Consider the following 17,589-nt stretch of genomic DNA (forward strand, 5'->3'; position numbering starts at 1 on the left):
TGTTTAGCCGCAAAGCCTATAACAACCACACTCCAGGCAGAGCACGAATAGCCCACACGCACTGTTATTTTATGAAAACTCGTAGGGCCTGATGGCTAGCGGAATTTGTGGGTGTCACCAGTCTCGTGTTGGCTTTGATACCAGATGAAGCAGAAAACTTCTAGATAGATAGAAATATATATAGAAATATTTTATTACTAGATGAATTTACAGATGATGATTGATTACAATGGGGTTCCTGGCTTATATACCGCCATGGACACCCTTTGGGAAAAGGCATGATCTTATGATCGTGCCCTTTTGTCTAACTAAACCTAAAATTAAATAATAACCTAAAATTAACTAGTTTTTTACATAACAAAATGACATCTCTAATGTCCATCACAAAACTTCAACTGTCAACCCTGAGCAAAAGAAGTGTAACAAAACAATAGCTATTGTCATTTGTACAAAAACATGACAAATTACAGAGAAAGTGTGTACCACAAACAAATCCATGAAAGAGAAGTTGTAAAGAATTGAGGAGAAAGTTGTGCAACAATTTACATCCATACCCACATCTTAATTTAACATAGTAGTTTTCAAGACATCTAGCACTAATTCACCAAGAGAAAACTTCTTACCACAGGACAGAAATATACCAAATGGATGATTATTTTTATTTGTATATATAGAACAAATTTGTCCTTATGTTCTTCGGCTGGAATATGAATTTCCATCAAACCTGAACTATGAACAAAAAAGAACCCAAATTTTGGTTCACAACAAGACCAGATGACTATATCTGTCAGTGCACATGATCTTGGCATGTTAGGAAAAACATACACAGAGGCATAGTACAACAGCTTATTTCCATTGTACTTCCATTGATCCATAAACTATCATGGATATTCCATTGGACAGTTCGTCACAACAGATCTGAAAATATTATATTAAAAAATCTGAGATTCTACACTATTACAATTTTATTTAATTTCTAGATCTATAGATTTTATTGTAATTAGTGCATGCATGAGAATATAAATTATGCAAAAAAAGTAGAGAACGAATAAAACAAGTTCACGCACACATAAGACACAATATATGCTCTCTGGGAAACCCTTTTAGGAGAAAACCCAGCTGGAAGGTGAGGCCGCTTCACTCTCTTTCTCTGTCTAGAAATATGGCTGCAGATACAAAGAAGTAATGTCAGTGACCTGTGGGCTGCTACAGTGCTCTACCTCCTATCTCTCCTGGCTATCTTTGCTCAACTATGGAACAAAATGCTTTCGAAAGAATGGAATGTCTCTTCCTCCTAGTGGCCCGGTTATAACACAGCCCGATAGCCTACTAGTGGTTAAGTTTCACTACATCAACTCTTAACTAGAGTTACAAAATAGACTCTTCTAGAGTATTTTACATCACAAACACGTGGCTAGCCCCTTTTCCATGAATGATGGGGGTTGACGCGGCATCCTCCCGAACTATAAGTGTGAAAACAAGGTCAACTTCTGAGTGACATAACTTTTACATACGTACTCCGATTGACGCAATTCTTGCGTCGTTGGAAAGCTTTTTGTGTGTAGAATAACATAAAAAGGTGTTACACTTAAGCAACAAAGTTTTACCCCCAAAAAAATGTTGTTTGATGCCTCAAAACGCTCTCGGAAGGTTTCGGACCCCATTTTGCTAAACTTGATCCCACCAATAAAAATGGTCCCGTGAATTGATTCCTCCACTTTTTCCACTCCAAATGCATCAAGATAAATGACAAACAATATAATGATCCAATTCAAATTATCCATTGTAGTCAGATTCAAATACAAGGAGCTCAGTAAAACTTAAACTAAATGCCAATGACTATCTCAAACCCTCTCTGTTGAATACACTTATTAAGTACGCCTGTATGGGTTAGGCCTGCCTTCTCTCGCAGGCATGCCAAAGTGTACTGGTGGGGTTTTACTGCACACCTGGCACTGCATTCTTTCTGGTGATTTCGTTAAATCAATCGAGGAGGGTGATTTAGGGAGTGCCTGGGGTCACGGTGACTACTATGAATAAAATCACAAGTGAAAAGGACAAGCGTGATCGCCTACGAAGAGTATGTGAGGGTTTAAAACGCTTTACGAAAAGGGCAAAAACAATACATACAGCTACTGTAATTACATGAGCAACGAGAGCACATCGACGCAGCTATAAAACATAAGGCATGTACGTTTTACGCCAGTAAAGTAATCAGACGAAATCATCAACACCCTATAACGAAAATACCACATAAGAATGCATTCGTGAGCGCAAAAATGCCCCAATAAAAGCTCAAAATAAGTAAGAGCGTGTCCTATTCTCATTAGCAACAGAACCTATAATGTGTTTATTTACCTGAATGAAAATCGATCACATGGCCATCATTGTTTTTTTTATCGAATACTAATATAGACCATTATTCATAAGAGAAACAATTTCTGATGAAATTAACAGAAGTTTCCAGCAATCTTGCCCTCGTATCAATATCATAAGCAAATCCAACAAATTCAGGGCCAAATAGGTCAGATGGGTTGACAAATGTGTACCTGTGTATCTCACGATGAGAGATTACGTCTTATGCTAATTGGATGTTCTCATGCTCTCGCCGTTCTGTGGGCTTCAGACTTAAATGTATTATTTGGCCAACGATAGCGAAAAAGGGAAAATGAACGAATACAATATGGATAGAGTTGTTTTTTTGTGATTTTTTGGTGTTTGAAATGTTTTGAAAAAAGTTTAAAGTGAAATTTTGATTTGGGTTATTTAAACTGATTTTTTAACAATGTATATGGATTCATCACCCAACAAGTTTTACTTTGATTATGCAAGGGTTACCTATCAAGTTTGTGATTTCAATAAATTCATGCCAGATTTTAGATAAATCAAATGGAAAAAAAAAAACCCACGGAAAAGCTTCCAAAAAATCTCATTCAAACAACTCAATATCAGAGAGTCTACCACATTATGATAAGAGGCTAAAAACGAACACTGCTCATATTGGCATCCTACATGATAGGGAAAGAACCCTATGTATACTAACAATTGCTTTTAAAGGTACAAAGTACATGGAAAGAGCATACTAGCAATTGCTCCTAAAGGTGCAAAAGTACACGGAAGGAATGGAACATTTGGAAAATCATATCTCCAAAGCCCACTACTACTAAATGGATGTGCTTAAAATTTGTCAAAATCTCCAATGCAAACATTATTAATAATTATTTAAATGATTGATTTTATTCTAACTTACAAATGGTTTTGATACTCACATCATAAACTATGAGCCCATTAGAGTTCATAACATTGAATCTGAAAACTTATTCCATAATCACAACTATTCCATCTTACACGCCACTTAGCCTTATGCAAATCCAAATCCAAATTATATATATATATAAACCTTAAATCGTGATCTTCTTTTTAGTAAAAACTAATGTGATATATAAATTTTATATGATTAATATTTGTTAGTAAATGTTGGGAAAGAAAATACGCTTTCGTTAAATGTTTTTTGGTTTAAAATGTGTGAAACAAAAAATTATCTCCATAATTACCTTCTTCTTAATATTTTGTTACATAATATGCTTGCTTGAAAAGTGTTTGAAATTTTTAATGATTAAAAGCAGTTGAGGTGGACCACTGAAATCAAAGAGACAACGTCGTGACTAATGAACATGGCGAAGTATTTCAAGCTTTATATTTATCTCTCTACGCAAAATTAGAAATACTAAATTATTACGCTGGCATCGTAAGAAGCTATCAATGCATGTAGCTTTATCAAGCCAAATACAATGTTTATATTTATATCGTGCAACATTTATATATTTTATGAATTTTTGTATTGACATTATGCTTATTAAAATTATGCATATGGTGGCACAATTAAAGGGTTGGGACATCATTATATCTACAAGTATTATTAAGTGATAGGCCATAAAATATTCATATGTTTTTTGAAGTTATATAACTAGGTCAAAATTATGCTCATAAGGGTATTATTATATCTATGTGCATTATTATCAAGTGAGAGCCCATAAATATTCATATGTTTTTTGAAGCTATATAACCAGGTCAAAATTATGCATATAACATTTTACAAATGACAGTCGCGCATAATGGAAAGGTTCAAAACATTGTTCATCAACAAAATTTGTATTATTCATGGTTTAAATGTGTAGAAATTTTGAATAATATGACACTTATTCATAGAGATTATCTTGATTATACACTATTGCGGAATGCATGCATAATACATAACCTCCTCTACATTGATCATCAATTTGCAGAATCAAAACATTCGCATGTGCACATTGAAACACATCAATAACACATATCAACACAGTATGTAACCGGGGAAAGCATACAGCTGAAAACCCCCAACTATCTGTATATTATAATGATAGAGAACATGTAACAATACATAGTACAATACTCCTCACAAGTACTTAGTACTATCTCCACCTGTTACACACAAACTAGCTCAGATCTGAATCAAGTCACAGGTTCAAATCTCCTCCGCTGTCTGCCTGCCTCTACTGCGCAATCCAAAGTAAGAATAGTGAATGATCCAAGCTCGTTTTCCTTGGCTTGTACTGCGCAATCCTCATTGGCAATCTCCATCAATGCATGTGCAAATCTCATGCACAACTATAGTCACAATTGATAGCAGTCTCAACCTCTAACACTTGTCTCCACTGAACTGTCCATGCACTGAGTTAACTGATGTATTCTTTAGTTGCTTTATGAGTTAATAATTAGTGAATTAATTCACATCACTCATCACTAGTGTATTTGCAGTTAGACTAAATACAACTAGTTCAACCAAGTCAAACTGAACACAACTCCATCAACTCCTCAATCAACTCCACCAAACTCAATCACTTGAGTTCTAACTGAAGTCCATCATGGAATAGCTCAACTGAACTATAAGAAAAGCGTATTTCCTTCTGATAGCTGCATGTGCCACATCTGTAGCTCGAACTAAAGTGCTCCAAGAGGATAAGATAATGTTTATAGTCCAAATATTATTAAGAGCTAATAATATTCGACTGTTCTATTTTTAGCCTGGCAATCTAAAAATAGACTCCGCCCATATGTCTAAAAATAGAAGTCCATCTATTTTTACCAACATGACCAATCATCCACAAATAGCATCATGCAACTCATAGACCATGATCCATATGTTTAAAAATAGACATAGTCTAAAAATAGACTTTGCGCCAAAAATAGCCTGCGGGCCCACTTAGTGAAGGCGACTCCTTTCCACTAAGCTCTATCATCTTGTTGCATTTTCAACACTCCATCTCAACAAGATATGGATTATATGCAACCCCTATCCTGCCTCGGTGGTATTCGAATTTGCTCCTGGTGAGCGCCTTCGTCAAGATATCAACATCCTGATCCTCCGTTGGAATGTATGAAAGTAACATGATTCTCCGCTGCACACGATCTCTGATATGATGGTACCTGATGTCAATGTGCTTGGATCTATCATGAAATACTGGATTAGCCGAGAGTTTAATGCAACTCTGGTTATCACAATAAATCACTGTAGGCTCCAAGTGTGACCCGAACAACCCGACCAGGATCTTCCTCATCCATATAGCCTCGCATGCAGCCAAACTTGCTGCCATATACTCGGCCTCTGCTGAACTGAGTGCCACGGATTTCTGCTTCCTGCTGTACCAAGAAACTGTTGTCGACCCGATACTGAAAATCCCTCCAGATGTGCTCTTTCTGTCCGTTGGGCTCCCTGCCCAATCTGCATCCGTGAATCCACATAGCTTCACCTCATCCTCTTGTCTGTACCACAATCCATACCCCGATGTGCCTCTGAGATAACGCAATACATGCTTGCCTGCCTTCCAGAAGAGCTTGGTTGGCTTAACCATAGCTTGTGAAAGCTGGTTAACAACATAGCATATATCGGGTCATGTATTGACCAAATACATAAGCGACCCCACCAACTGTCGATAAACAGTGGCATCCACTGCCTCCGCTGAAGTAGCATCCTCCTTCCTCCAACCTCTAGGAAGAGGAGTATCAACAGGCTTGCAGCCATGCATGTTGAACTTCTCCAGTATCTCCCGAGCATACTTACCTGAGAAACAAATAGTCCATCACTGCGCTGCCAAATTTCCAATCCCAGGAAATAATGAAGGAGGCCCAAGTCCTTCATCTCAAACTCCCTAGCAAGATCATCCTTGCATGAAAGTATCAACAACTCATCTCCTGTCGAAATCAAATCATCTACATAAAGTACAATGATAAGCAACCTACCCTCCACCACAATCTGGTATAGGTTAGGATCCGCCTCACTCTTGGAGAATCCAAGTCCAGTGAAATAACTGTCTATCCGTGTGTACCAATCACGTGGTGCTTGTTTCAACCCATACATCTCTCTCTTGAGCCTGCACACATGCGACTCGCTGCTGAAGATCTCGAAACCTTCGAGCTGCTCTATGTACACCTCCTCCTCAATGACTCCATTGAGGAACACAATCTTCACATCCATCTGATGAATGTGCCACCCCATATGCGCTGAGAGAGCAAGAATCGTTCGTATGGAAGAATACCTCACGACAGATGCAAAGGTCTCCTCATAATCGATCCCCTCTATCTGTGAAAAGCCTCGGGCAACAAAGCTTGCCTTGTACTTCTCCACACTCCCGTCAGCTGCCTGCTTCACTTTATAGATCCATCTCGAACCCACCACCGATTTCCCTTCCGGTCTTGGGACAATCTCCCATGCACTATTTCTGACAATGAGAATCATACTCTTCCACCATGGCATCTACCCATGCGGGATCCTCCACAGCTTCCTCGAAAGAGGATGGCTCAGTCACGACACATTTTCTCACAAGAGCGATGTATCCAGTGTACCGATCAGGTGACTGTCTCTGTCTGCGTTGTCCTGTAGGTGGTCCTACAACCTTCTCTGCATCTTGAGCCGGTCGCTTAGCTTCTGTAGTGCACTTTTTCCCTCTAATATTTGGCGCTGCATGAGTGGTCTCTTCCACTCCATGAACTTCATCTTGTGGCTGATCCACGTCCTGAAGCTCATCCTTAGGAACTAATAGCTCCTCATCTGCATGCAAGTGTGGCTCCCTCTCAAGCGAACACTTCATGGCTTTCTCCTCCTGAAATTTGATATCCCGTCGCACAACAGTCTTGCGACTGTCTGGAAAATACACACGATAGTTGTGGGGCATATCAGTATACCCCACAAATATCCCAACCTCTGCAGTCGGCTCCAGCTTCTTCTTGGCATCCTTCGTCACATGCATGTAAACGTTAGAACCAAAAATCCTCAAATGAGAAATATCACGCCTCTTACCAGAATAAGCCTCCTCGGGTGTACTCATGCCAAGTACCCTGTGAGGACAACGGTTCTGCACATATACTACAGTATTGCATGCTTCCGCCCACAAGTGAAGGGGTAGGCCCTGATCATGCAACATCGCCCGTGCAACGCCCACGATCGTTCTGTTTTTCCGCTCAGCAACCCCATTCTGCTGTGGGTTATGGGGAGCTATGAGCTCTCTTCGAATCCCTTCTGTGCTGCAGAAGTCCTTGAACTCTCCAGAGATGAATTCACCACCATTGTCGCTCCTAAGAGCCTTCACCTTCTTCCCTGACTCCTTCTCGACCAGTGCTTTGAACTCACAGAACTTTGAGTATGTCTTGCCCTTCTTGTGCATGAAGAAGATCCAGCACTTAGAGAAATCATCAACAAAGATCACATAGTACCTGTGCTTTGCTATCGAAGCTACTGAGAAAGGTCCACACACGTCTGTGTGAATTCTCTCAAGGATCGTCGTGGCGCGACTATCCTTCTCGTGAAAGGTGGCTTTCATAAATTTTCCCAAAGTACACCCCTTACACTGATCTGACTGCGCAAGAGTGCCTTTAGGAAGCCCAGTAGTAATCTGCTGCAGTATCTTCAAGGCTCCATGGTGAAGGTGGCCCAATCTCCTGTGCCACAGCTCGCCATCATCACGGCTCACCAATCCTTCTGCCTTGCATGCCATTGCTGCGCAGCCATCTACATGCAACTGATAAAGGTTCCTGACTCGAACCCCTATCTTCCGCGTTTCTCCAGTTGTCTTACTGCGCAGGAAAGCCTTTCCCTCGCTGAAAACAACATCATATCCCTTGTCTTTTAACATCGCCACAGAGATAAGGTTCTTCTTCAATCCTGGAACATGCATCACTTCCTTCACTACGAAGGGTTTACCAGACTCCCTCTCATAGGAAATGGTACCTATACCGGTCGCATTGTATCTACCATCATCACCCATCTCGATGTGCACTCCAAGATCTTTCTCCTCCAGATCAGAAAACAAATCTCGATCTCCTGTCATGTGAAAAGACGCACCACTGTCCAAGAACCATACCGATCCCATCGCACTTGATACCAAGCATGTGATCAACGAAAAATCCATCTCAAACTACGAGGCTAAGGCCTCTCTTGCTGCAAATCCAACAGCTTGCTTATTTTTCTTCTTCTGCAGACAATTTGTGGCATAATGTCTGTGCTGCTGACTGTGAAAGCACTTCACCTTGGACATGTCTTGCTTCTTGCCTTTCGCACAGGAATGAGAAGCTTTCTTGTTCTTCCCCTTCTTTGCTTTGGCAGCCAAAGCGCAATTTTCTTCATCAGGTGCCTTTGATGAAGATTTGTCCTTGGTATTCCGCCTGATCTCCTCTTGCACAAGATCTAACCAAAGTCTCTCCCATACTAGCAATTTCTCCCGACCATTGACAGAGTCCTGATAGGAATGAAAAATCTTCGGAAGACCAAGGATAGCCAAGCTCACCAAGTCCTCATCATCGACAGTCACCCCCACACTTCCCAGCTCATCCCGGCATTCAGTGAACTTTGTGAGATACTTGGGCATATTGTCTCCTTTCTCACACTTAATGTTTCTGAGTTTATCCTTGAGTGCCAACTTCCTCTGGTCGCTCTTGCTTTGGAATAAATCTGTCAACGCTTTCCACATCAAGTATGGAGAAGCCTTTCCATGTAGGCTAGACACAATGTGATCCTTCACGCCCTCCAACAGAATCCTTCGACACTTTGTTGTCTTCTTTTGCCAAACCTCAACGTGAGCAGCATCAGTAGGCTTTGGGACCTCAGCCTCTATGAACTCCTTCAGCCCATTGTCATCTAACACCGCCTCCATCCTGTCTTTCCATGCAATATAATGCAAGCTGCCTTCAAGAGCATACTCCAATCGCAATCCGTTGAAAGACATTTCAACTTTGACACCAAGAAAACACTGCTGCAAATTCGAATTCCACCAGCTCAAAACTGAACCGCTTCTGATCTAAAAATTCGTGAGAACAAAGTATTTCTCGTACATAGATTGACTGTATGGGCTTTTATCGGATATCTCACCTTCCAAAGGAAGGATGAATCCAGAGGCTACCTGGACCGACTACAGACACTGCCTGAAGAAATAAAATGTAACCACTTTCTGAATAATAGATCTGATGATCAACTCTGCTCTGATACCATGTAGAAATTTTGAATAATATGACACTTATTCATAGAGATTATCCTGATTATACACTATTGCGGAATGCATGCATAATACATAACCTCCTCTATGTTAATCATCAATTTGCAGAATCAAAACATTTGCATGCGCACATTGAAACACATCAATAACACATATCAACACAGTATGTAATCGGGGAAAGCATACAACTGAAAACCCCCAACTATCTGTATATTATAATGATAGAGAACATGTAACAATACATAGTACAATACTCCTCACAAGTACTCAGTACTATCTCCACCTGCTACACACAAACTAGCTCAGATCTGAATCAAGTCACAGGTTCAAATCTCCTCCGCTGTCTGCCTGCCTCTACTGCGCAATCCAAAGTAAGAATAGTGAATGATCCAAGCTCATTTTCCTTGGCTTGTACTGTGCAATCCTCATTGGCAATCTCCATCAATGCATGTGCAAATCTCATGCACAACTATAGTCACAACTGATAGCAGTCTCAACCTCTAACACCTGTCTCCATTGAACTGTCCATGGACTGAGTTAACTGATGTATTCTTTAGTTGCTTTATGAGTTAATAATTAGTGAATTAATTAACAATTAATTCACATCACTCATCACTAGTGTATTTGCAGTTAGACTAAATACAACTAGTTCAACCAAGTCAAACTGAACACAACTCCATCAACTCCTCAATCAACTCCACCAAACTCAATCACTTGAGTTCTAACTGAAGTCCATCATGCAATAGCTCAACTGACCCATAAGAGAAGCGTATTTCCTTCTGACAACCACATCCATAGCTCGAACTGAAGAGCTCCAAGAGGATAAGATAATGTTTATAGTCCAAATATTATTAAGAGCTAATAATATTCCACTGTTCTATTTTTAGCTTGGCAGTCTAAAAATAGACTCCGCCCATATGTCTAAAAATAGAAGTCCATCTATTTTTACCAACATGACCAATCATCCACAAATAGCATCCTGCAACTCATAGACCATGATCCATATGTCTAAAAATAGACTTTGCGCCAAAAATAGCCTGCGGGCCCACTTAGTGAAGGCGACTCCTTTCCACTAAGCTCCATCATCTTGTTGCATTTTCAACAAAAAGCTGGAACAATTAATTGTTTTTCGAGCCAATTAACAATTATTCTTTGTTGTTATCCGATTTTAGAGCATGTTCAAAACATTGTTCATCAACCAAAGTTGTATCATTCATGGTTTAAATGTTGGAACAATTAACTGATTTTTGAGCCAATTAACAATTATTCTTGGTTGTTATCCAATTTTAGAGCCCACTTCTGCTGCGAAACTTTGGGATAATTTTTTACAATTGCCAAGTCTTTATGTTTATCTCTTAACGCAAAATTAGAAATACTAATTTCAATAGTAGTAATTCTTCGAGACTCAGGCGATGAAGTCGAGACTAAGGCAGTGGAGTGTCAAAAAATCAAAATTTAATCGATGCTTTTGCCATGTGTTAAAATATTGTTGAAGGAAGGAGGACAAAAATGAGCCTCTTTGATTGGCTGAATCCGCGCAGCAAAACCCATCATAGGAACACCTTTGGTGTAACAAGACGGTTAGCCTTGGCAAACTATTGACACAACTATGGGTTTTCGAAAGTACCATATGTATTGAAATGTTTGGGGCACCCTTACGTATATATATTTAAAACAATGTAGGTGTGTATGTGTTTATTATCTATAGGCATTTTTTTAATAATTAAGAAGGGAGGAGAGGTTGTAGTATCCACACATAAATAATTGTAATATTGTGAAATGAAATACTATATCAAATAATAATAATAATAAATATAATGTTTATTCAATTAAAAAGGTAATAAAAAATAAGAAACCATATTTATTTTTTTTAAATCATAATATACATATCATATTAAAATAAATTTAAATAATAATGATTTATATTAGTACCCATGGTATTTCATAACATATAATTTGTTTTTAAATAGAACGGATGCTTTGTATTCAAAATTTGGATTTCACCCCCTAAGGTCGGCGGAGGCAGCTAGTTGGTAAAGTCGGACTCGTAAAGACGGTCAGGTCTTGTGCTCAAACCTGAGCGAGGGCGTTGACTAGTCGCGGGTGTTACTCGTTTCCTGGGCCAAGCCCGCTCACCTTTTAAGAGCTTGCTGCGCTGCTGCAACCCTAGCCGCGCCGTCTGAAGCAACTCTCCCTCACGCGATCTCCTCCATGGAGCCTGGAGGTGGCCCTGCGGCCCCTCCACCCTTACCTCTAGAGCTCGAAGCTTTCAAAACTCTGGTAGCTGCTGCAGGGAAACGCCAACCCTCGGGTCCGCAGCAAAAGTTTGTTAAAAAACTGGACAGTATCCCCAAGGTGACCTTGCCAGTGGAGGAAACCTGTAGATCAGCATTGAATCTCGCAGAAAGAGGCCTCATTGGCCAGTTTACCGGACTGTGGCCATCCCCGAGAGCAGTCGAAGAATGGGTTAAAAGAAATTGGTTACCACTGGTTAACGAAGAAATAAAGAGTCACTTCGTAGGCAAAGGGTTCTTCATCTTCTTGTTTGCAAATGCAGAGGACAAAAGCCTGATCTTCAGAAATGGGCCATACTTCATGGGCCCTCAAGGCCTCTACTTGAACAAATGGTCTCCAGATTTCGACCCAGCACAAGATGTGCCCATGGTTGTTCTGTCTGGGTGTGCCTCCCGCATCTTCCCCTTCATTGCTGGAGTCAAAACTCACTGCAATCCATCGGCAATGCACTAGGGAGATACATAGATCAGGCCCCAAGGAAGGATCAATTCTCCTGCGCTCAGATCTGCATAGAGGTTGACCTGGAAATAGGATTACCCGAAGCAATACAGCTATCGGTGGCAGACTGGACACATATCCAAGAACTCGACTACGAACAGCTGCCTTTCAAGTGCCGACACTGTCATGAGTACGGGCATTTCGCAAGATACTGCAAAAAGAGAAACGAGGAGACAACAGAGAAGGAAAAGGGAGAACAATGGAAACAGGCAAAGAAACCAACAAGCAGCAGACAGAGCAACAAAAATAAGGCCAAAGAGACAGAGAATGAAGTAGGTAATGGAAGTACAAGCAATCAAAATACCGGAAGCAGAGACACAAACAGCAATGAGGGGGACAAAAACCCCTTTGAAATCCTCACGCCGCCTTTAGATCCTCCAGAGGCAGAGAAAGAAGATCCACCTCAGCTGGAGAATAACGACACCATAGATCCAGGTAATAACTTAATCCCTAACCCAAGCAATATTTCCTCCCCTTCCTATGCAGATATTATCAAACAAAAGAAGAAAACCACAGAGAACATGGGCTCATCAGATGATGAAACATTTGAAAGGCCAACAAAAAAGGCTGGACGGAGAACAAACAAGGAAAACAGAGAAGAGGAGTCAGAAAGACAAAAAACCCTCGGCAGTCAAGCCACCATAGAAATGACACTTGGGAGGAATACCAGGCCTAGGGCCCCCAAAGGAGGAGGGCCTACCCCTATAAGTGGTAAATGATGCAGCTGATCTCTTGGAACTGCAGGGGTTTGGGGAATCCCACAAAAGCAGAAACCGTAAAAGATCTTTTGAAAATGGAACCCACAAACATCCTCATGCTCCAAGAAACAAAAGTAGAAGGGGAGATCCTTCTAAGTACCTGTAACACCAAATGGAAATTCGACTCTTAAAAGGTTGTGAGTGCAAGAGGCACGACTGGAGGAATAGGAACATTCTGGGCAAAAAACTCTTTCTTTGTAGAAAGATCATTCAAGACCCAACATTGGATATATACAGAACTATGGCATATAGCAAGCAATCTCAGCATAGCCTTGTTTAATATGTATGTTCCTGTTCACTACGAGGAAAAGAGAGAGTGCTGGAAGACACTATCAGAGTTTTTAGATCACAACAATCCCAGGAACATAATTATAGGAGGCAACCTGAATATAATTCTTGATCCTAAAGAGAAGAGAGAAGGGACTTATTCAAGAGACCCTTTTCTTACCATAGTGGAGAACATAATATTACAGAGGGATTTAGTAGATTTCAAGCTAGTTAAAGGAAAATACACATGGACCAACAACAGAACAGGAGAAAATCATATTGTAGCAAGTTGGATAGATTCCTCATCAGTAGCTCAATAATGATGGGAAAAAGAATAGTCATCATTAAGATCCTCCCAAAGCTCAACTTGAATCACAAACCTGCCCTCCTCTGCCTGAAAGATGAAGAGGATCTAGGACCCCTCCCCTTTCGCTTCAGTCCTCTTTGGGTGGAAATAGAAGGATTCATGGAAACAGTCCAAGCAGCTTGGAGCACAGAAGTCTCAGTTCCCCAAGCTATGTTTGGGAGCAAAAAATAAAAAATACAAAGAAGGCTCTTAAAGAGTGGATAAAGAAACCTATGAAAACTCCCATCAGTCAGAGGAAAGAGGTTGTCACACAGCTGGAAGAAATTCAATTTGATTTGGAAGAGAAAACATCCATTCCTTGGACCTAGACCAAGAAAAAACTACACAAAGGAAAACATATTGTTCTTTTAGAAACGAGGAAGAGCACTGGCGTCTAAAGTCTCGCAGCCTGTGGCTTAAAGCTGGGGACAGAAATACCTCATACTTCCATAAACAGTTAGGGCTCGACTCAGCCGAAACCATATAGCAGAAATCATCTTATATAATGGACTGGTTTGCAAAGGATTCGCCCAAATCAAGGAAGCTGATGTAAATCACTTCCAAACTCTACTTACAGCAGAAAAAGAGGGGAGTGAGGAAGACACACTAGAGTTCCTCGCTAACATTCCAAAGCTAATTAGTACGGAGGATAATGAAAACCTCATGAGCTCAGTAACGGAAGAAGAAGTATCCAATATTGTGTGGTCTATGGAGCCTGACAAAGCGCCAGGACCCGATGGTTTTACAATCCATTTCTATAGAATCTGCTGGGCATTAGTCAAACCAGACCTCCTCAGAATGATACGTGGATTTATGAGAAAGGCAAGGATTGGGGGCGGAATCAACTCAACCTTTCTTGCCTTAATTCCTAAGGAGACAAATCCAAGATCTTTTGACAGGTACAGGCCGATATCTCTATGCAATGCGTCCTACAAGATAGTGTCCAAACTTCTGGCGAGCAGAATCAAGCCTCTCTTGCAAAAGCTCATTTCTCCAGCTCAGGGGGGATTTGTGAAAGGAAGACACATTCTGGATAATGTTATCCAAGTCCAAGAAGCTTTGCACTCGAGCCATTCACGCAAAGAACAAGGTATGCTTATAAAACTGGACATGTGTAATGCTTTTGATAGAGTTAATCGCTCCTTTTTGTACAGGGTCCTTACAGCCTTCGGTTTCAATCAAGAGTTTATAAATCTAATCAAAGCATGTCTAGAAAAGATCTGGATAGCCCCAATGGTAAACGGCAGACCAGCAGATTTCTTCTTAGCCACCAGGGGACTGAGGCAGGGCTGCCCTTTGTCACCATTTCTTTACATACTGATGGCGGACTCTCTGAGCAGAAAATTAACTTTGGAAAAACAAAATGGTAACCTCCCTGGAATCAGGATTGTGAAGGAAATCGACCCAATGAACCACGCGTTGTTTGCTGATGACTCACTGTTGCTTGGGGGCGCATCACCACGAATTGCGAACTCCTTCAAGATCATTCTCAAAAAGTTCTGTAGCATCTCTGGAGCGTTAATCAACGAAAGGAAAAGTGTTGTCTATGGGTGGAACACAGATCAGCAGACCATCAACAGAATTGCCAGTGACCTGGGCTTCAATGGATACACAGATTGGGACAAATTCAAATACTTGGGTCTTCCAATAACAAAGGGATCCAACAGGAATCAACTGTGGGAAGAGGTGATTTCCAAATTTAAGAAAAAGATCGCAGGATGGGGGGGTTATTGGCTCACCACAGGAGGTAAACTCACACTCATTAGAGCTGTGCTCTCGGCACTACCAACGTTCCAGGCCTCCTTAATGCTAGCTCCAAAGCAAATCTCAGATCAGATCTCCAGTTATATGTGAAATTTCCTGTGGAATGGAGGGCGAGGAAATGACAATAGATTTCATCTGATAAAATGGGAAACAACGAAAGGACCTATGGAGGAAGGAGGACTCCAAATACGAGACCCTCTTCTTGCAAATGTAGTGTTGGGATGCAAATTACTGTGGCAGCTGCTCAATGAGCCTAGTCACCTTGTCAACCTAATATTAAAACACAAATATTTCAAACAACAGTCAATCAAAACCTTCATTCCGAAGAAAGCCCCTAAAGGAACGCAAGCCTGGAAGTTATGCAGCAAAGGTATCGAATTCTTCAAAACTCACCTGTACAAAATTCCTGGGAACGACAAGAACACTCTGTTATGGAAAGACAGAGTCATGGGACACCCTCCCCTCAAAGAAAACAGTGAAATTGCAGAGATAAGATTATGGCTACAGTCAAAAGGAATCCGCAAGATTGAAGACATCGCTGGATGGGATAACAGAGGAGAGTGGCAACGCTGGAATTTCCCCAAGGCACCAGCGCAACTCACCACACAGCTACACGCCCTTAAAAAGGCGATTATAGACTTCGCTCCAGTTCATAGAGATGAAGAAGACACCTGGGGATGGGGGAAGACGGGTGTGTACACAACAAGGCAAGGATATCTACAAATGCAAAGCAAAAAGAACTCGCCTCATCCGAAAGAAGTATGGAAGCAGGTATGGGACAGTTTTAGCATTCCTAAGATCAAATTTTTCTTTTGGACTCTGTTCCATAACAAAATCTTGACCGGAGAAAACCTATGCAAGAGAAACATAGCAGGTCCCCACCGATGTGTTCTATGCAAAAATGCTCTGGAAACTACAGATCACTTGTTTATTAATTGTGAGTATGCCAAGAAGGCCTGGAATATTTTTCTGACTGGATTAAATGTGAGACCCTCAGCTCACTGTACGATAGTAGAAATGTTCACCACTTGGAAAGCTAGTTACCCACATAATATTGCTGGCAAATCTCTATGGTACAAGATATGGATTGCTACTCCAAAATACGTATGATGGAAGCTCTGGCTTGCCCAGAACGAAATTATCTTCAACCAAAATGAAATATCAGCAGAAAAAGTGGCAGAATAGGCAAAGAAACTCCTTCTTGAAACCCTGAACTATTCTTCAGTCAAAGATGACAATTCCCTTCGAACAGAGGAAAAGGCCTGGCTGGACGGTTTCTCATTCATTACCAGACCATCAACAATCACTCGGCCAACCCACAAGGAAAGATGGCAGATCCGAGAACCCGAGGATAGATTTCAGCAGTGGTGGAAATCCCAGGGCAAGTGCACTATCTTCTTTGACGGCGCTTCAAAAGGCAATCCAGGCACATCAGGAGCAGGAGGGGTAATTTACTATCCGAGTGGAGAAAAAGAAGATTTCAGTTGGGGACTAGGAACGAAAACCAACAACCAGGCAGAAATTCTTGGTCTCTTAAAAGCCTGCCAATTAGCCAGAAAAGAAAACCAAAGAGAAATCATCATTTTTGGGGACTCAGAATTGCTGATAAAGGCATTAAGAAGCAAGGAATGGTTAAAGGATCCTCTGTTAAATAAACAACTCTCAAGAGTGAACAGAATTCTGAAGGACTTCTCCTCGGTGCAAACATTTCATATCCTCAGAGATTTAAACAAGGAGGCGGACAGATTGGCAAACACAGGCTGCACTCAGCAAAGTGGAATGATCAGCATAAACGCAGGAGCTTTGGAAATGGCAATCATCCCTTAACTGGGAGAGGTGCTCATGTAAACCCATGAATTGTAATTTGGTTGATTAGGCTTTGCCCAACCTGGAATTTTCAATAAAACACAACCGTTTCAGTTAAAAAAAAAAAAAATTGGATTTCACCCCCCAATCGGGGTGAGAAGTTGGACATGATGAAGACGTAGTCCTACCAAGCTTAAAAAAAATGGATTTCATGGTCAAAACCGTTTTACATCAGGTTAACAGAACTTGCTTCAAACTTAGCATATGCTTCCATGTCCCAATAGAGCCTTGAAGAAATTTTCTTTCTCCTAGTAGCCTTATATACTATTAA

At 40.8% G+C, this 17,589-nt stretch overlaps 2 protein-coding genes across 2 annotated transcripts in view; one reads left to right on the forward strand and one right to left on the reverse strand.

Moving 5' to 3' along the window:
* LOC149192328 (uncharacterized) overlaps positions 1 to 2,683 on the reverse strand; it is an 82,020-nt gene extending 79,337 nt beyond the window's left edge. The window contains exon 1 of the mRNA XM_089404551.1: positions 2,550 to 2,683. The gene's annotated coding sequence lies outside the window, so the exon portion shown is untranslated. The remainder of the gene's footprint in view (positions 1 to 2,549) is intronic.
* A 13,216-nt stretch (positions 2,684 to 15,899) lies between these two features.
* On the forward strand, positions 15,900 to 17,279 carry LOC149192330 (uncharacterized). The gene is made up of 2 exons (XM_089406905.1): positions 15,900 to 16,143; positions 16,678 to 17,279. The coding sequence occupies exons 1-2, from the start codon at positions 15,900 to 15,902 to the stop codon at positions 17,277 to 17,279; spliced, it is 846 nt and encodes a 281-aa protein (XP_089263031.1).
* Positions 17,280 to 17,589: the final 310 nt, after the last annotated feature.

This window comes from Pinus tabuliformis, chromosome 2_2 (genome assembly GCF_031772625.1).
Source record: "Pinus tabuliformis cultivar Carrire ecotype Pingquan chromosome 2_2, CPIR1, whole genome shotgun sequence".
NCBI lineage: Eukaryota > Viridiplantae > Streptophyta > Pinopsida > Pinales > Pinaceae > Pinus > Pinus tabuliformis.

Excerpts from the sequence above, each read along its gene's own strand:
- LOC149192330 (XM_089406905.1), top strand. The coding sequence starts at position 15,900 with ATGGGACACCCTCCCCTCAAAGAAAACAGTGAAATTGCAGAGATAAGA. Across the intron at positions 16,144-16,677 it reads CTGGGGATGGGGGAAGACGG|TCAAAGATGACAATTCCCTT; the intron begins GTGTGTACACAA and ends ACTATTCTTCAG.